Source organism: Carassius gibelio, chromosome A23 (genome assembly GCF_023724105.1).
Source record: "Carassius gibelio isolate Cgi1373 ecotype wild population from Czech Republic chromosome A23, carGib1.2-hapl.c, whole genome shotgun sequence".
Classification (NCBI taxonomy): domain Eukaryota; kingdom Metazoa; phylum Chordata; class Actinopteri; order Cypriniformes; family Cyprinidae; genus Carassius; species Carassius gibelio.
In genome coordinates, this window is record NC_068393.1 from 25,401,541 (window position 1) to 25,420,857 (window position 19,317).

The 19,317-nt window shown below is 38.1% G+C and overlaps 2 protein-coding genes across 8 annotated transcripts; both read left to right on the top strand.

Annotated features, from left to right (window-relative positions):
• On the top strand, nucleotides 1-9,748 carry LOC127944809 (TSC22 domain family protein 4). Of its 7 annotated transcripts, none has more exons than XM_052541090.1 (5): nucleotides 1-247; nucleotides 426-551; nucleotides 1,313-2,725; nucleotides 2,800-2,960; nucleotides 3,394-5,368. In XM_052541090.1, the coding sequence occupies exons 3-5, from the start codon at nucleotides 2,027-2,029 to the stop codon at nucleotides 3,446-3,448; spliced, it is 915 nt and encodes a 304-aa protein (XP_052397050.1). In that variant the 5' UTR covers nucleotides 1-247; nucleotides 426-551; nucleotides 1,313-2,026; the 3' UTR covers nucleotides 3,449-5,368. The 7 variants fall into 7 exon arrangements, with proteins under 7 accessions (XP_052397050.1, XP_052397044.1, XP_052397045.1 ...); XM_052541084.1 differs by lacking the exon at nucleotides 3,394-5,368 and adding an exon at nucleotides 5,382-6,608 and having other exon boundaries at nucleotides 9-247; XM_052541085.1 differs by lacking the exon at nucleotides 3,394-5,368 and adding an exon at nucleotides 5,382-6,608 and having other exon boundaries at nucleotides 9-247; nucleotides 426-534.
• Nucleotides 9,749-13,074: 3,326 nt separating this feature from the next.
• LOC127944856 (growth hormone secretagogue receptor type 1-like) lies at nucleotides 13,075-17,841 on the top strand. Its single transcript, XM_052541190.1, has 3 exons — nucleotides 13,075-14,007; nucleotides 15,800-16,256; nucleotides 17,203-17,841. The coding sequence occupies exons 1-3, from the start codon at nucleotides 13,690-13,692 to the stop codon at nucleotides 17,499-17,501; spliced, it is 1,074 nt and encodes a 357-aa protein (XP_052397150.1). The 5' UTR covers nucleotides 13,075-13,689; the 3' UTR covers nucleotides 17,502-17,841.
• Nucleotides 17,842-19,317: the final 1,476 nt, after the last annotated feature.

Sequence of the window (19,317 nt, forward strand, 5' to 3'; positions counted from 1 at the left end):
AGGATTCAGTCGCAGGAACGGAGGTGGAACTTCCGGGGGATGGAAAGTTGTCAACAGTTTGGCAAGAGGAGAAGTAATCTGTAAATCTGTGTTCATTACTGTCGCTTTAAATAAAAAAGCGTCCAGCCAGAAACACCGCCGCGAGAGAAGCGAAGCGACCGTAGCCACGGATCCGCTGTGCTTTATCTGATGCGAACTGATGGAGAATAAACTCACTTCTCGGGTGTGGATGATCAATCTCAAATCGGTGTGCTGGAATCTAAAGGGGGTTTAATGTCTGTTTTCAGTTTAAGGGAATGTTCTCTCTCCCCAGGGGTTCGAGGTGTGGACGCAACATGTGAACGGAGTCTTTAGTGTGTTAAAGTTCACAAAAATGGCATTACAGACTGAACTTTGGGTTTAATTCGCATTTTGTGGAGTGTTAGGGGCGGACTCAGGCTCAACCCAGATCCAGAATCTGTTCTGCACAGTTTTCCCTGCTTGTGTTGGTTCTTTGAGATTGAACTGCTATGATTCCTGTCATCTGCTGACCTGGTGAGGTTGAATTTGCTGTAAGTAACGTTAAATGTCAGGTTTCGGTGTTGTGTTGTGCAACGCTTCTGAGTATTTGCTTTAAGCAATGTAGAGCAGCGCGCATGCGCGAACTAGTGATGCTGCGCGTGTGCGATTCTGCTCTGAATCAGGGAAATCAAATCTGATTACGGTTTCAATTCTAATTTAAATTTAATTCAAAATCCACAGTTACAGCCACATGTTAAATATGCATCCATAATTGTACTTTTAACACCTAACTTTTAACTTGCTCTAGTTTTATTTAAAGTTTAAAGTGTAATAGTTTAAAATTTGATTCAAATATGATGCCAGAACTGTATCATTTAAACGTTTTACTCTGAAAAGTTGCTTAGTGTTTTTTAGCTCTCTCATAAAATGCCTGAACCATTTTAAAACTGTAACATTTAAAGTTTTCTAATCAGGTTCCACTCTTCAAGTTGCTGACTATATTTGAGCTTTTTTTTTTCATTTGCTCTCTGAAGGTAAATGCATGATCTGGTTTTAATTTGAATCAATTGAGCAATACAAGTTTTACTCAGTAAGTTTTTAGCTTTTGCACAGAATTGCTGAACTGTTTCTCCAGCTTCAGTTTTAATTTGAGGTTAAAAGAATGATCATTTTGCAAAACTGTAACATTTAGTTGAATTCTATTAAGGTTTTCCTCTTGAAGTTGTTTGAGCATTGAGAGTTTTAATCGAAGTTAAATGCTTTTAATTTGACTGTGACTCCAGGCGTTGAGATTGTGTTTGATTCTTTCCAGGTTCTGCTCTTAAAGTTGTCGAGATTCACATCACCATTTGGGTTTTTAACGTATAGCTCTCTGCTTCAGAGGCTAAAGGAACGTTGACAGAAACAGAACTTCTTGTTTTTGTAGTTACCAAACTTGTCCTGCAGCCCTGAAATGATGTCCTGACACGTTCAGGCCTTGAGCTGCAGCAAGAACTCATGTAAATGCCCTAATTATGGTGTTTTTTTCTTAACATCTCTTGGATTGGCTGTTTGATCTTGAAAGAATCAGATCTGTGCATGCATGGCGATCGTGAGTCTCTGTATTGTGTCCTGAGCTGTGAACACACATACTGCACGACTGCCAGAGGAAACAGCCATCAGAGCCGAGCCTTGCGCAACCGCTGGGCAGAGAACTGCTCTTATTACTGTACTGGCTGCAGTTACACTCGAAACAGCCGCAGGGAGGAGGAGGACACAGCCAAGTGCAATGGAATAAATTTGTGTAAGTTTTAGATTTTTACAGATTTTTACATGCAAGTTCACCTGAGGACAAAGAATATGATTGATCTAATCCAGATTGACGCGAGAGATTGAGCGGAAGACGACCAGTCTCGCTTTCAAATGCTTAGGATATTAGTTTCTTAAAGCTTTTTGCTGTTTGGTTTCTACTGCAAAATAATGAACAAAGATCGAGTTTGGAGCACCCAGGGATAAACTCATACCGCTCAGACACACTCGGTCCAGAATGAGTGGCGGAAAGAAACGAAGTGGTTTTCAAATCACCAGCGTCACGTCGGACTACAATCAGGGTTCTGGAGAACACCATTCGGAGGAGCTGGGAACGCAAAGAGCCACGCCCCCTTCCGTCAGAAACCCCGCCCATGGGAGGAGCACCAGAAGCCAGACTGCATCACCCACTCAAATCCTATCCAATGGGCTGTCCCTGCGCCAAAACCCCGCCCTCCAGATGCTACAGAGCTCCAGTCACCCGAACACGCCCGTCATGGCTAGGAAGCAGAATTCACTGGACGCCACGGGGGCGTCACGTTTCCGCGTCGTGCGTTTGGATCAAGGACCGGGCGAGCCGTATAAACGCGGCCGTTGGACATGTGTCGATGTGATGGAGAGGGAAACTGAGGAGCGGGGTCTCCGCCACGTGATTGACAGCATGAGACACGCCCACTCTTTGGAGTCTTTAGAGATGGTCGGGCTGGGCGGAGCCGAAGGAGCGGTAGGCGGAGCCAGACTTAAACCGTTGGCTGTGCACTTAGGTCACTTGGTACACTCACAGGGCACCACCCACCTACTGACAGACTCCGCCCACATTGGTCCGCTCTCACCCACACACGACCAGTGTGACTCACAGCCAATCATTTCGCCGAACACGCCCCGGACACGCAACATACCCGCCCCGCTGCGGCTCGACATGGATGCCGTTGGAAAGGTGAGAATCTCACACTCATCTGTTTCACTCATCCATTTCTTACTCAAAGTCTTGCACACACTTTCTTTTCGTAGCTTCGGACCACACGCTCACAGCCGGTGTCTCCCAGAGCGCACCTGGGTCGGGAAAGTGCCTTCCATCCCGCTCTGACGCCCATCCAGACGCCGTCCGCCCTCGCGCTGGCACAGTCCATGTTCGGAATGGGACAAGCGTTTGAGTTCATGGGAGACGACGGGTGAGACCAGTCTTAAGAATGAGAACTATAATGATAAGTGTTTATTTGAATATCGTTATAGTTATCTTTATAGCTATTGTTTGTTGGTGTGGATGGTAATATAGTTTTCTTTATGAGTCACCTTTATTTGTATAGCGCTTTATACAGTACTGATTGTGTTAAAGCAGCTTTATAGTGTTAAACAGGAAAAATGTGTGCTGATAATGCAGGAGGACGATAGAAAACAGTCAGTTTATCAGTTAAAGTCAGTTCAATGATGATTCAGTGATGTCATCATCCAGCTCAGTTCTAATCAAAGTGCCCCTATTGTACTATTTCAAAGGTTCATAATTTGGTTTTGGAAAGTCCCCAGCAACTGGTCAATATGCATGCAAGGTCAACAAACACTTTCTTTTTCTGAAAATATGTATTTCTTTTTACATTGTTTCTCAAGGACTCTCAAACGATTCGTTCGAAGATTCATCTTTCCAAACCCCTCCTTTGCATGATGCTACTCTGCTCTGATTGGTCCGATGACCCAGACTGTTGTGATTGGTCAACTGCGTCCTATTATAATAATAATGGTGCTCCATTCTGTTCTAAAACTAAAGAATCAGAGAGGAAAAAGTTGTTTTACACTTATGTTAGCGAACCTATGGAAGCCCGTTCCTGCCACTAAATAAAAAAAAATTAGGTAATTGCGAAAAAAAAAAATCTTCACAGAATTGTGTGATAAACATGCAATTCTGACTTTTATTAATTGGGAGTTCTAAAGTCAAAGAAAAAAATCTGAATTGCAAGACATGAACTCACATTTGCGAGAAAAAAAAACTCACAATTGCGACTTTCAGATATTTCAGAATTACCATGTTTTTTATTTATTTCGTAGCGGAAACGGGTTTCCATACAAACCGGACCCACAGCTTGGTAGTAAAGACCCAAACAATGATTCAGTTCAATTCAATTTTATTTGTATAGCGCATTTTACGATAAAAAATCGTTGTAAAGCAACTCTACGACTTAACAGAAAATTACGTTTCTACAATATGTAGTAGTAGCTTGTAAGTGATGACTGTCAGTTTATGTGCATATGATAGAAATGTACGGAAAAATCATTTAAAGACGTAATCAAACAGATGATAAACACTATTAACAGCAATTATTATGATGCAATCACACTTATAGCTAATTGTTTTAGTTCTGTATGTTGTTTGAGGGTTAGCATCATCTGAGGGGTTATAGATTATATTAATAGTGAATGTGTTTTGTTCTTATTGTTCTGCTGTGCGTCAACTGATGTTACCTGTTCCTGATTTGGGGTTTAAAGTTCCGGTTTCTCAGACGTTAGTTTGACTCTCTGTCTCACACATCAGCTAGTTGTTACTCGTCTATATTTAGGGGTGAGTCGAGTGCACTTGTATTTTTAGAGAGTTGAGTGGTTGGAAAGGTGATGCTCTCGGTTTCTCGAGGCCCTGACGAGCGTTCTCACACCGCAGTGCTTACTGTCACAGAGCGGGAGGAAATACCTCAATCTCACACACACACACACACACACACACACATACACACACACACACACAGCGCTGTCCTGAAACACACAACACGAGCTCATCAAGGCAGACGCAGATATTTTCTGAGTGTGTGTGTATCTTGCAGTGTGTTGGTCAGACGGCTGGAGTGTGTACTTGTGTAAAGCATGTTTCTGGGCTTCGTGTTTATTTTCCCCTTCGTTCTGTCGCTCTCTCTCAGCTTAAAGCTGCATTAGTGCAGGAATAGAGGCACCTTTCATGAAGGAGGAAAGTTAGAAAGAAAGTGGAACTGCAGAGAAAAGTGTGTTTCTAACTGTTGTGTCATGATGATGTGCTTTCATGAATCACTGATCAGATGGCTGATCTCACACACACACACACACATACACAAACTCACACATACAATCTCACGCAAATGCACACAAACTCACGCAAACACACACACACACAAACACACACATAAACACAAACTCATGCACACACACACACAAACTCACGCAAACACACACACACAAACAAACACAGTCACTCACACACACACACACACACACACGTACATACAAACTCACGCACACACACACAGACACACACACACACAAACTCACATAGACACACAGACACAATCACACACACACACACACACTTTCTGTTGTTTCTTTCTGAGGTGAAATGAGAGACTCTGGAGCAGATCATGGCATGAGGATCTGTGGTGTGTGTGTGTGTGTGTGTGTGTGTGTGTGTGTGTGTGTGTGTGTGTGTGTGTGTGTGCTGATATCTGATTCTACAGTCAATATTGACTGTATTTCCCGTGCTCCGGTTCATGTACAGTGCACACGGTGTTCATATGCAGCGTCAGTTCATCTGTTGCACACCAGAAATCAGAAGTGTTGTCCAAGGCTTTGTTTCTTCTCAGGAACACAACAGAAGATGTTTTGAGAAGTGCCTCAGTGTCTTCTGTCCATGAGATGACCGTTCTTCAGAATATCTTCTCTGTGCTCAACACAAGAAAGAAACAACCTGAAGCGTATGACGGCAGCCATGCACTTCCACAGTATAAAGAAATATTAGGGAAGTCTGTTGTTAGCTTTAAATGTTTGAGCAACGCTCTTCAGAAGAACTTGTGTGTGTCTTCAGCAGATAAAAACATGCTTGATTGATAAATACTCACAGAATGATCATTTCTTTGATTTACATTATGAATTGTTATTTATGACTTCAGATAAGTATAGCATTCAGTGTATAAGTTGCACTTTATTATTACATTCAGAAATAATGCTAAATACCGCTATATAAAATGAAAAGTTTATAAAAACTTGTATTCCAGTTCCCTTCACGACAAATCCTTTACATGTAATGATATTCAAAACAGAACAGAAATGCAAAAAAAAACCATAATTGCACAAAATGTATTATGAAGGTCAAGTCTAAACCGATTTATTTCAAGTGGAACTTAGGTTTGGCGTTTAGAATCAGTGCCAGTGTGATTTATATGGTGTTCTGATTCTGAAGGATCTGCTGTGTGTAAATGAACACACACACACTCAGGCTCACACTCCTCTCATTCAGTGCCAGTGTAAATCTGTTCGCATGCTGATTACATCATATAAATAGCTTTGGATATAAATCATAACAGATTTTAGATTAAACAAAACCGTATATACGAGTATGCAGTCTGTGTTAGTGTGATATTAGATGAAGTGGGTGGAGTGTGGAATGCTGGGATCTGTGTGGGCGGGCCGAGAATCCCAGCGTGAGCCGTGATTGGCTGCAGGGAACAGTGGGCGGAGAACTGAATCAAAGAGTGCAGTGTTGTGTGTGTGTGTGTCTGACTCTACGTGTTTACACATGTTCTCTGTGTTGTGTGTCATACGGGAACACACACACACACACACGTACAGACGTATCCCGAGGCAGGAGAGATCTGGAGAGCTCAGACAGGTGGACTTTCTCCCCAGATTACTCGAATCCGTCCAGGATCGGTCAGTTTGGGATGTGATGAAGGCTCTCTCCAGGATCACACTCATCCTCAGGACGCTCGTAACTTGACTGCATTTTTTACTGAAATGAACGGTTCTTGTCTGTTTTTTTTTTTTTTTTTTGTCAAACATTTGAGTAAAAAATTAGTATACTATTATAGATTTATTCATATTTTAAATTACGTTTAATTTTTCTTATATTTTAATAATAGTTAAATTTTAAGTAATTTTATTTGCTTTTTTATATAAACACTTTTTATATAAGTTTAACACTTTATTCATTTTCCAGTAAATAATAAACTTATTTAATTTAACTAAAATGTAAATTTCTCCATCTAATATTTATATTTTATATATGTCAAGCTTTTGTTAATTTTAGTTAATTATAATGAACCTGAGTGCATCTGTTTCCGCTTTATTTAATGCATGAAATGTGAAGTTTAATCACCGCCCTGATTGTTTTTAATATTAATATTTGTATTTATTTTTATTCCATTTTTATTTATTTCCAGTTAGTAATTTTAGTGTTTAAACTTAATTTATTTAGTTGCCAAGAAAACATTTGAAAGTTTAAAAATAAGTGCATTACTATTTTTATTTTAGTTTTATTACTTGTATGTTTTTCCAATCCCTATTTAAATTTGTATTTAATTATTTTCATGTTTAGATGCAGTAATTAATTTTAGCCTCAACTTCGACTATTTATTTAAGTTATTTCCCAAGGCAACATTTCTAATTTAAGTTTACGTTTTTCCATCTTAAATTTATATTTAATATAATTTCAGCTTATTATTTTAAATAACAAAAGTTTTTATTCAGCTTTAGTTTGTTAATAACGTATGATTTTAGCTAATATTGTTTTTTAACTTGAATGTAGTGTACAGTTTAATGCACCACATATTGTAAAAGATACTGCTCCCTTTAATAGCTTCTCGTTAGTATTAGTGAGTAGCTTGTAGTGTAGTTAACTTTAGTTGAACAGCGTTCGATGAAGAGGGTCCAGCGTCTGTAAATGACTGGCTCTTGTTCTGCTGATGTGCAGCAGTATTTGAGACTGTTTCATGGCGATGAATGAGTCAGATCCTGCCCGGATGTTTCTGAAAGGAGTCAGAGGAAACAATTACATGATGTCTCTTCCTCACGTGCACCATTGAGCTTCCTTTCCACATGTGTTTTTAGTTTTTTTGGCTTGCTGATTATCCACCATGTTTATCAACGTACGCAAGATGGTGTCCATTTTTGAAAGCAAAAAACAGCCTCGTCCGTTATCACTCCCTCCACGTGAACAAACACAAAGAGAGGATGAGAATACAGCACAGGACAGAGCTTCTCCTGCCTCTGAGCCACACCCCTCCTCGCTGGGCCCCGCCCCTTCCTCTGTGATTCACAGGCCACGCCTCCACGCAGGAGAACGAGTGAGAGAAGCCGGTGGAGTTCGAAGGGTTCGTGATTCCTGGCCAATGGGGAAGCTCGATTACTACCCAAGGGCTGGTCGTTTGGCAGTTTCCATGGAAACCAAGGAGCCAATCAGCAGCAAGCACTTACCACACACAATGTCCAAAAACACACTTTCTGGCCTCAGAACGCCGTCCATCCCGAAACAAGACCGAATGTGTTCATCCAAACCCATTTTAAGCTCAAAGACGCTCTCCTGGACAGAAACGCATACAGCGCCACCTGCTGGTCAGACACCGAGCTCGTGTTGTGTTAGCGATCAGAAATCTCAGAATCCTGCGAATTCCTCTGTGAAAGTGGAAAGGGGTGGGGCTTATGTTCACAAACCGAGGCCCCGCCCATCTGACTCCACCCTCCTTTCTCTTCTGCTGTTCTTCCACAGGTAACTGGCTCAGTGTGGGTCTACAGTGTGTTTGTGTTCACTTTCTTCGGCTGGTGTATGATGTGTTTGTGGGCACTGAGAGCGTCTCATGAGGGTTTCTGTTACGAGAACACACTCAGAACAATAGCATCAGTGTTGCACACATCCTCCGGTCCTCGTGAAGACCTGTGTGTGCTGTAATGCTGTTTAACTCAAGTAGCATGTTTGCTAGAGCTAAGCAGAGTCAAGAAAGCACCGCTTATAATTTCTGTTCGTTTCTATTTCAGCGGAACTAACAGCAGCATGATCGCCATCGACAACAAGATCGAGCAAGCCATGGTGAGATCGCTCACAATCATAACAGTATTCATACAAATACAGATATCGTCTTTGTCTAGCCAAACTTTATTGTGTTGTCAAATATTTTGGATATATTTTAAGTTTGAAGACTTTTTTTATGTGACTGCTGAAATGTTTTCCACCACTAAATAAAAAATAAAACGAGGTAATTGCGTCTTTTTATCTTGCACTTTTGACTTTGACTCGCAATTGCAAGTTTATATAGTGTTCCTATAGCTCAAGTGGTACAGTGTTGCGTTAGCAAGCAAAAGCTAGCGCAAAGTTGTGGGTTCGATTCCCCGGGAACACATGATGGGTAAAAATTGATAGCCTGAATGCACTGTAAGTCACTTTGGATAAAAGCGTCTGCTAAATGCATTAATTTAATTTATATAAGAACAAAAGTCATAATTGCGACATAAACTGGCAATTGCGAGAAAAAAACTCTATATTGTGACTTTATTTATTGTGACTTTTTTTCTCCGAATTGCGAGTTATAAAGTCAGAAAAAGTCGCAATTACCTTGTTTCATTTTTTTTCAGTGACAGAAACTTAAGCTTAAGCAGTAGATCACAGGGTCACAGGTTCGAGTCCCAGTGAACGCACGCGCTGATGAGATGTGAATGTGTTTCTGCAGGACCTGGTGAAGTCGCACCTGATGCTGGCGGTTCGGGAGGAGGTGGAGGTGCTGAGAGAGCAGATCAAAGAGCTGTCGGAGAGAAACGCTCAGCTAGAGAGAGAGAACTACATCCTGCGAGCCCTCAGGGACAGAGACTGAGCCAGTCACATGACACTCACACCAGTGCATCATGGGAGATGTAGTTCAGTAGTTGACCGATTAAGTGCCTTAATGACTGATAGCGCTGCTCGCATACTCTAATTAAGAGATCATTCTTCAATTATGATTTTTATGACTCCCTAAACATTGCCTATTTATTACTGTCTCTGTGTGTGTGTGTGTGTGTGTGTGTGTGTGTGTGTTTGAAAGAACTGCTCACAACTAGGTTAGTAAGTCTCTGTATGTTGGCATGGTTCGAACCAGCACTGGTTGAGATTTAGTTGAGTTAACTCACCCTCCCTCTCTCTTAGTTGATTAATAATTGATCTGTAATGCATCAATGACTGCTCTAATAAATAACTCTCACTACACCGGCTTTGTGCTGAATTTAATGCAGAAATAATACTAATATACAAACATCCTCAAAACAAGAATACGACTCTTTCTTTTGAAAATATGTTTGAATTAAGTTGAGGTTTAACTGGTTTTGACTGGAAACCACGAAAGCTGTATCCGCAAAAAAATAAAGAAGTTGATCTTGAATTTTTTTTCTTGAAGTTAAGAGTTTTTATTGCACAACTGCGAGTTTACATTATTATTATTTATTTTTTTTAAAGGCAGAAAGTTTTGATGTTATAATTCTGAAAAGACGCAATTACCTTTATTTTTATTTTGTGGCGAAAAAGCTAACAAAACAGAATTGGCATATATAAAGAATTCTTAAATTTTCACGAAAAGATAACAATTAGGAAATTAAAAAATCACAATTAACTTTTTTATATTGTATTATGTGGTGGAAAAGAATTTTGAAAAGAATTCATGTTTTATAACAAAAAAATTCTGTGGTGGGAAAATTTGTGTGGGAAAAACTGAATTTCAAAAAGTAAACTCGGAATTCTGAGGAAAAAGTGTCAGAATTGTGAGAAAAGGAGTTAAAGATTGTTCTGGATCTTTCAGGATGTTCAGTGGCGCTCAGCGGGTGTTGCATGCATCAGTCCAAAAGAAGTTAAATAAAAAGCACCCATCCATTATATAAAGTGTCTCATACGGCTCCGGGGGTGAACAAAGGCCTCCTGTAGCGAATCCATGCGTTTGGTAAGAAAAATAACCATATTTGAGAGGAATAATGACTTGAATCTAGCTTGCGTTCACTGTTGTACACACAGCGGATGCATGAGAACGGTGCTCAGAAGTGATGAACACAGAAGCACAGCGGAGAGATCAAAACTAAACAACGGTCACTGATTAGAAGTACAGAACCAGGATTTATACAGAAGCATGTCACGAGGAGACTACCTCGCTAAAGTAAGGAAACTTTGCTTCTTTTGATCCTGTAAACAAACGTTGTTTGTTTGTGAACTTTGTGTTTGTTTGTGGTATTTTCTGAAGCACCTCACTGTAAACGCTATGGTAAATAAAAAAGCAATTGCTGTAATTTGTGTGTGTGTGTATACAGTATACACACACACACGTTTAAATACACTACTAGTCTTCAGTGTCACATGATCTTCAGAAATCAGAATAATATAAAATTGTATTAAAATCTAAATAGGCATTGAGATATATTTAATACATTTTGAACAGTCACTTTTAATGTACAGTGGCATGCAAAAGTTTGTGAACCCCTTTACATTTGGAATGATTTTAACAAAATAAACGAGATCATACAAAATGCACATTTTTTTTATTTAGTACTGTCTTGAGTAAGATATTGTACATAAAAATGTTTACGCATTAAGAGCCGGGGGGTGAAAACTTTTGAACTGGATGAAGATGTCCAAATTTTTCTGTGGAAACCCTGTTGATTTACTTCATTGTGTCATGAAAATAACCAAACAGTCGTAATGTTCCTAGAATAATGAGGTTGAACTTGTACATTATCTGTAGGTGTGTCAGCAAAATGAGATCATTTATGAAAAGCACATTGAATCTGGAGATGATTCATTTCTGCGTGTTCTGTCATGAATCAGCAAAACTCATAGGTTTGTTATTCAGGTCATGGGTTCGATAACGCAAGGGTTCTGGTGAAGAACGACAGCTGATAGCGTTTGACGCATTATATTTCACATTTACATTATTTTTATCAAATAATTGCATCTCTGATGAGCATTAGAAACTTCTTTGAAAAACATTAATTCTTACAGATACCGAACTTTTGAACAACATTATGTATATTATTTATTTACCTGTTCCTTTAAAATCTTTTAAGCTCAACAGTTTATGGCTGGTATATTAATATAGAATTGAGTTGTTGCTTCAGGTCAGCAGACAGTATACTGTGACTACTGAATAGTATTGAGTGAAGCAGGTCTGATGTGTTTATTATGGTGTGTGTGTGTGTGTGTGTGTGTGTGTGTGTGTGTAGTTCCTGTCTCTGCCACTAGAGGCTTCTACAGTCCTGACAAGATGCTCAGAGAGACTCCGCTGTTGCCAGGCGACCGCATCACTATGCCCCGCCCACAGCCTGTGCCTAGACCCGCCCACAAAACCTTTCACACGTGTGTGTGTGTGTGTGTAAGAGAGAATGTCTGCTTTGATTGGTTGATGACTGTCTGTGTGTCATTCATATTTAAAGATGTATATTATGAATTAATTGTTTTTAGCTTAATGTGAATTAATGTAATAGCAATAAATAGGTGATTATTTAAATACTATATTGGCACTGATTGAATGTAGAAACACTGTTGCTTGAGGAAATCTGCACAGCAGCTGAACGTTCAGCGGGGTTACTCATTAAAACAATCAATCCACAAATTAATTAGTGTGAGTCAACAAGAGCTGGTCAGTTTCTCTGCTCGGCTGTGTGTTAAACGTCTAAAAGTGGGAATCGAAGAAACTAATCTGCCATAATTCACCCTAAAATCAAAGGAAAATAAATGATATTTCACATGAAGAAATTTCAGCATCATTAAAAATGTTTGCAATGTGACTTTTTTCAAAATTTATCTCATTAGCACCTCAAATTCTCTAAGGTATTAATTATACCTTGTAATAAAGCACCTTATAATGCATTGTATGAAAAAGTGTAACTAGTTATTATAATACTTATCTTTACCATTTTAGATTAGTATAATTTATTAAAACACGACAGACAACCAATTAGAGATGCAATAACAAGGAACCTGATGCAGTTATTTATATATATATATATTTATATATATTAAAAAAGTATTCTGAATATTTTTATTATGCATTATACATAAAGGCTTCAAATAAAGTGTTAATTATAACATAAGTTAAATTTAGTACTACAAATAGTAGTATAGTTCACATGCAAATTTAAAAGTTTTAATGAAAACAATGCAAAGAAATCTAAATGTCATCAGGTAGGTTTCATTTCATGCTACATACACTTTATATTTTTGGTAACAATCGCATTAGTTTATGTTATTTAATGCATTAACTAACAATGAGAAGTACATTTGTTACAGTATTTTTATTAATGTTAGTTTGTGTTAGCTCAGGTTAATGTTTGTTACACAACAACAAAAGATGCAACTGTAGATTATAATAATGTGTTAGTAAATGTTGAAAAAATAATGCATGATTTTTTTTTAGGTAGTTCATATAAACTTATTATACAGTGCTACATATATTAGTATAGTGTACTTTACATGCATATTGACACAAATTACTTAAAAAATGTATGGCATTACTGTAATAAAAGTATTTTTCATTAATTATAGAAGTTTGATAGTTCACAAAAGTTGTACATTTTTAATATATTGTTGAAGTGTTTCACATCATACTATAAACTATAGTGATACAAAAACACTACTATAGTTCATATGCACTGTACTTTACATCTAAATGTACACTATTCAAATAATTGATCATGAAATATTTAATTATGTTAATTTCTTTTTGGTAACGATCCCATCAGTTAATGCATTAACTAACAAGCAGCAGTACATTTGTGACAGTGTTTAATCATTTTGATTAATGTTAGTCTGTGTTTCCATTTCACAACTTAGTAAATGTTGCAAATATCATTCACTAACAATGAGACATGAATTAGAAGTAGTTACATATGAACTAATGTAGTTCCTCATCTTCAGAGTGTTTCATGTGTTTGATCTCGAGCTGAGTCTGTGTGTGTCTGATGGAGAGATCGGCGTGTTCCTCCTGTGTTCCTCTCAGTGTGATCGAGTGGATTCGATCAGTTCCTGTGCTGCTGGAGGTGGCACTGATGTCCAGCGGTGGGCGGCACAGAACAGGAGCACATTCAATAACCGTCCTGCAGCTCTGAGCCGTGTAGAGCGTGGTGAAGATGAAGGAGCCGTGGCGGCTCTGAGCTCTCCTCCAGAGAGAGATGGACGTGCTGGAGGCTTCCGGAGCTGGTTCTGGAGCTGGTTCTGGAGCTGGTTCTGGATCTGGTTGGTGTGGGAGCTGTGGGAACCGATCAGACTGGGAGGAATGGGAGGACCAGTCGCTCTTCACCGACACTGAGCTGGCGGTGTTAACGACGCTGTGTGTGCCGCTGCTGCTGCTCGGCCTGCTGGGAAACGCCCTGACCATTCTGGTGGTGTGGCGACGCCCACAAATGAGAAGCACCACCTACCTGTACCTGAGCAGCATGGCCATATCAGACATCCTCATTCTGCTGCTGATGCCTCTGGATCTCTATAAGGTAATCGAGGTTTGACGTGCTGTTAAAAAGCTTGCATGACGCCAACTGTATCATGTGACAGATCACCTTTGGTTGCCACTGCAGCTTGTTTCTGGTCATTTGCATATCATTAAGTTCTGTCGTATTTCCATTAGAAATATTTTCTGCTAATCTGTACGTGTGTGGGCATGTATTATTAGTTTTATTATTTTCTATCACAATTTAACGTTTCTATCTCACAATTCAGACTTTTTCTTGCAACTCTGAGGGGAAAAAAGTCAGAATTGAAACATTGTTGCATAATCGTGAAAAGAAAGTCAGAATTGAAACATTGTCGCATAATCGTGAAAAGAAAGTCAGAATTGAAACATTGTCGCATAATCGTGAAAAGAAAGTCAGAATTGAAACATTGTCGCATAATCGTGAAAAGAAAGTCAGAATTGAAACATTGTCGCATAATCGTGAAAAGAAAGTCAGAATTGAAACATTGTCTCACAATCGTGAAAAGAAAGTCAGAATTGCAACATTGTCTCACAATCGTGAAAAGAAAGTCAGAATTGAAACATTGTCTCACAATCGTGAAAAGAAAGTCAGAATTGAAACATTGTCGCATAATCGTGAAAAGAAAGTCAGAATTGAAACATTGTCGCATAATCGTGAAAAGAAAGTCAGAATTGCGAGAAAAAGTTGCAAGCACATTTTTTATTCTGTGGTGGATGTAAAATATAAACTCAAAGTTGAAACTCAAAATTGCAGAAAAATTGCAGGATCTGACCCAATCATGAAGCCAGAAGAACTGCTCCGAGATCAGAACTGCTCTTGTCTTCAACATCATCATCAAACTCTGAATTTGTTTCCACCACGGAAGTAAAAAACTAAACAATAAAAGCTTATTGTGACTTTTGTTTCCCAATTCAAATTTCTCATATAAAGTTCCAAATAATATAAACTCGCAAATCTCAGAAAAAAGTATATTGCGATAAAAATATTCTAGCAATTGTGAGTTTTTTTCCCTCAAAATTCTAAAATTACTTCTCACAATTCAGCTTGTTTCTATCAACACTTCAAACTTTTCGTATCAGAAATGCTGATTTGCCTCTCACAATTCTGACTTCGTTCCCTGCACGGGATAAAAAAACTAAAAGTAGTTGCAAGTTCACAAGTAGTTCACAAGGTCAAAATCACAAGATATAAATTTTCAATTCTTAGGAAAAGAGGTCAGAATTGTAGTTCAGAATAGTTAGAATATTGCAATTATGATTATGAGATTATAATTATGAGATTATAAGTCGCAATTCTGTTTTTTTTTGTAATTGCGACTTTTTATATGAAAGTTTTTAGTTGCAAACTTATTTGAACTTAGTAGTTAAAATAAGTTGCGAATTTGTCTCTCACAATTCTATCTTTTTTCGCAGAAATGCTAATTTATATCTTTCACTCCAATCAAAATTCTGAGTTTACGTCTCGCAATTCTGACCTTTTCCCACAACGAAATAAAATAACATAATTGCAACTTTTTATCTTACTTTTTTTCTAATGAGTTTACAACCCAAGATATAATTTAGCAAAAAATTAAAAGTCAGAATTGGGAGATAGGAAGTTGCAACTACTTTCATAATTAAATTTTATTCCCATGGTAGAAACAAGCTTCCACCTCAATCAAGTGTGAAATTCGTCAAAGCTTCTGTAGCTACACGGAATGTGTCTCGCAAGTGATGATCTGATTTGTCATGAAAGGCAATGTGCTTCTGTCTTGTATTATGTATTAAACATTGCTAGCCTAACATGTATTAACGTATGTTTGCTCTTGTAGCTATGGCGGTTTCGTCCGTGGTTGCTAGGCGACGCCGTGTGCAAGCTGTCGATGTTCGTGGGAGAGTGTTGCACGTTCTCGTCCATCCTGCACATGACTGCGCTGGGGGCGGAGCGATACCTGGCCGTGTGCTTTCCCCTCCGCGCGCGACTGCTGGTCACCAGGGGGCGTGTCCGAGCGCTGATCGCGGGGCTGTGGGGCGTGGCCATGCTCAGCGCGGGGCCGGTGTTTGCGCTGGTGGGGGTGGAGCAGTTTGAGGGCGGAGCCAGCGAGTGCCGCTGCACACAGTACGCACTGACCTCCGGCCTTCTGAAAGCCATGCTGTGGCTCTCCAATCTCTACTTCATCTGTCCGCTCACCATCCTGTCGCTCCTGTACGGCCTGATCGCCCGCCGCCTGCACCTGCGCGCGCACACACACCGAGACAAAACACACCGCCAGACCCTCCGCATGATGGGTGAGCATTAAACAGAATAATACAAGTAGTTTTGAGATCCTTAAAAGAGTAGTTTGAAATTATTTACTCAGTCTTGTTTTATTATCGAGATGTTATTATAGTTTTTTAATATTATTTTAAATAATTTTTTTTTTTTTTTTTTTTACAGTTTTAGTAGCTTTGTTTTGGGGTTTTTCCTATTTATTATTTTTGTTATATATTTACATTAATATATATAAATTAAATTTAAATTTATGCATTTAACAAACGCTTTTATCCAAAGTGACTTACAGTGCTAACAGTTCTTACCTAACATGTGTTCCCTGGGAATTGAACCCAAAACCTTGTGCTGCTAATGCAATGCTCTACCATATCAAATATATCTATATAGTTTTATAAATTTTTTGCACTTTAGTTTGTTATTTTAGTACATTAAGTTAAACTAAATAAAAAATGAGTTGCTTTGTCAACTAGCTGAAATAAAAATAAAATATTTTTTTTTATATTTGATTTAATTTCATTTAACGTTTGTTTGATTTTGAGATTTTTATTTTGTCTGTTTCTTTTTTAGTTATTGTTTTAAACTAAATGAAAATTATTTTATTTTACTTCAGTTTACATTTTATACCAAGTAACAAAAAGTTTTTTTTTTTAAATATGTCTTTGATTTTATTTATTTATTGTTATTTTGGTACATTAAGTTAAGCTGAAGTTTAGCTCTACGTATATATAATTAATTTTTTTCAAGTAAGATTTTTTTTTTTTTTTTTTATTTATTTATTAACTACAGTATTGTTTTTATTTTATTTTCTATATGATTTAAAAAATTTTTAGTTAAACTAGTTTATATTTATTTCAATTGGTTTTTATGGCTTTGGTTTTAGTTAAGTATGCAGCAAACCAATATGATGTTGTGTAGTAAATGAAGCCCCTGAAGTGCCTCTGAATGTTGTGTTGTTTTGTGCAGTGGTCATTGTGCTGGTGTTCATCTTGTGCTGGCTGCCCTTCCACGTGAGCCGGACGCTGTTTTCGGTCTCAGACTCCAGTGATCAGCTGTATTACATCAGTCAGTATTTCAATCTGGTGTCTTTAGTGCTGTTTTACGTCAGTGCCGCTGTGAATCCTCTGCTGTATAACATCATGTCTGCTCGCTACCGTGCTAACGTCCTCGCCATGCTGCGGCTAACAGTGGGCTCCACGGATGAGCTGCGCCACAGGGCCCGCACCTCCCCACTCACTGCCTCTCACTCCAGCACACACTTCTGACCACATGTGTGTGTGTGTGTGTGTGTGTGTGAGGCTTGACACAAACTACAGGACTCTGGAGAAAACTACTGAGGTTTGTTAAAGCCACAAGAATGCACTAATTGTGTAACTGTAGGATCTGGCCAAGCATGTTTATGTTCACTTTTTGCATTAATTCATGTATTTAGAGTCAGCACTGTCCCTTGTGTGCGCTGCATATCAACAACAGCACATCTACAAATGGACAGCGTCACTGAGCTTTTCAGCAACACTATATATAACGTGTCTGTGTGTGTTTTTATTGTATTGTGTTGGATGGGGCTTATTTCATAGATATTGAATAAAAGGCTGTTCTTTGTGACACTGTGATGTTTTATGAAAGCAATAGTGTTTGAGGGATGAAGATGCTGCTGCTTTTATGGATCTGCACATACATGTTATTATCAGGTAAATGATTTTATGATTTCTAATTTTAACTGTAGTTTATGTGCTCTGTATTTATTTCTAAGGTATTTTTATTTATTCCAATGTGGGTATACTGTACTGACAGCATATTATAACATTAATATTCATTCAAATAAGAGTTTGTGTTTTATATTTTATTGTAAATTTGCAAACAAAGCAAAAATGTAATCTAGAGTTAATGTAACTTAAGAGTGGTTTAAAAATGGTAAAACTAAAAAAAATATATGAAATTAAATGTTTTAGAAGTAAAATTAAGACATATAAATAAACTTAAATTGAACCAGAAACCAAACAGAATAGAAATCATAAAAATTAATTTAAGTGAATATTTTGTTTCTGTAATAGCATAATCATTTATTTTTGGAAACTGCTATTTTCAAATTACAATACATATTTAATTAGAAAATAAAGCTAATCAGCGGCCTGGAGGTGAATCAGAATTACTTAATGAGAACTGAAATTAAAAACTGATTATTTTGAGAACTATGAAAGACATGTTCAGGGTTGAAAAACCACATGAGGGTGAGGAAATGAAGATAGGATTATTATATTTTTTTAGGTGAACTGTCTAAAACTGTACAAGAGGACATTTTTATTTAATGACTATTATTATATCTGCCCACAACAACCGAGATAAAATCTAGCGGTAGGTGTTAGCATGATATATTAAACAACCTTTACCTTTTAATCAGGACCTTTAAACTCAAAACTATGAAATATCAAACTTTTAAAAAGCAGAGAAAATTTGCATAAATCCACAAATCGCTTTTGTACCTCAGAATTCCTTTTTTGTTGAACATTTTTCGTTGAGACGAAATACTCCCACTTCTTCCTTTCAGAAAGCGCGGCTATTTTACTGCGCACGCGCAGAGATTGTTTTTTTTAGTCTGCAATTATTTTTGCTATAATGCTGCCAACTATAAGCTTGATTGATTTTCAGAAATTGCTATTTTAAGTTTTTATGGACGCCATCAGTCACATAAAATATTTGTAATATTATTAACATTAATTATTACTGAAGTGATTGTGCTTTCACACAAGATGCGTTTGCAGTCCGCTGCTGATCCGAAGCTGTTAAGTCCACAAACACGATAATTGTCCATTATTTGTATTTCAAATCAAATAATGTAAAAAAAAAAAAAAAAACATCTTAAACCCTATTTCGACATTTATTTTAAGCGTTTCTGTCGGACGCGCCCGATGGAGCTACTGCGCATGCGTGATTCAACGTGAAGCAGACTGACTCAAAGCTCGTCTGAACCGAACTGATTGTTTGGTGATTGATTCTGAACTGATTATGTACTAATATAAGCGCAGCTAAACCGAAGGCTTGGATGAAGGGCAGTCATCGCCAATGACTTACATCGAGCGC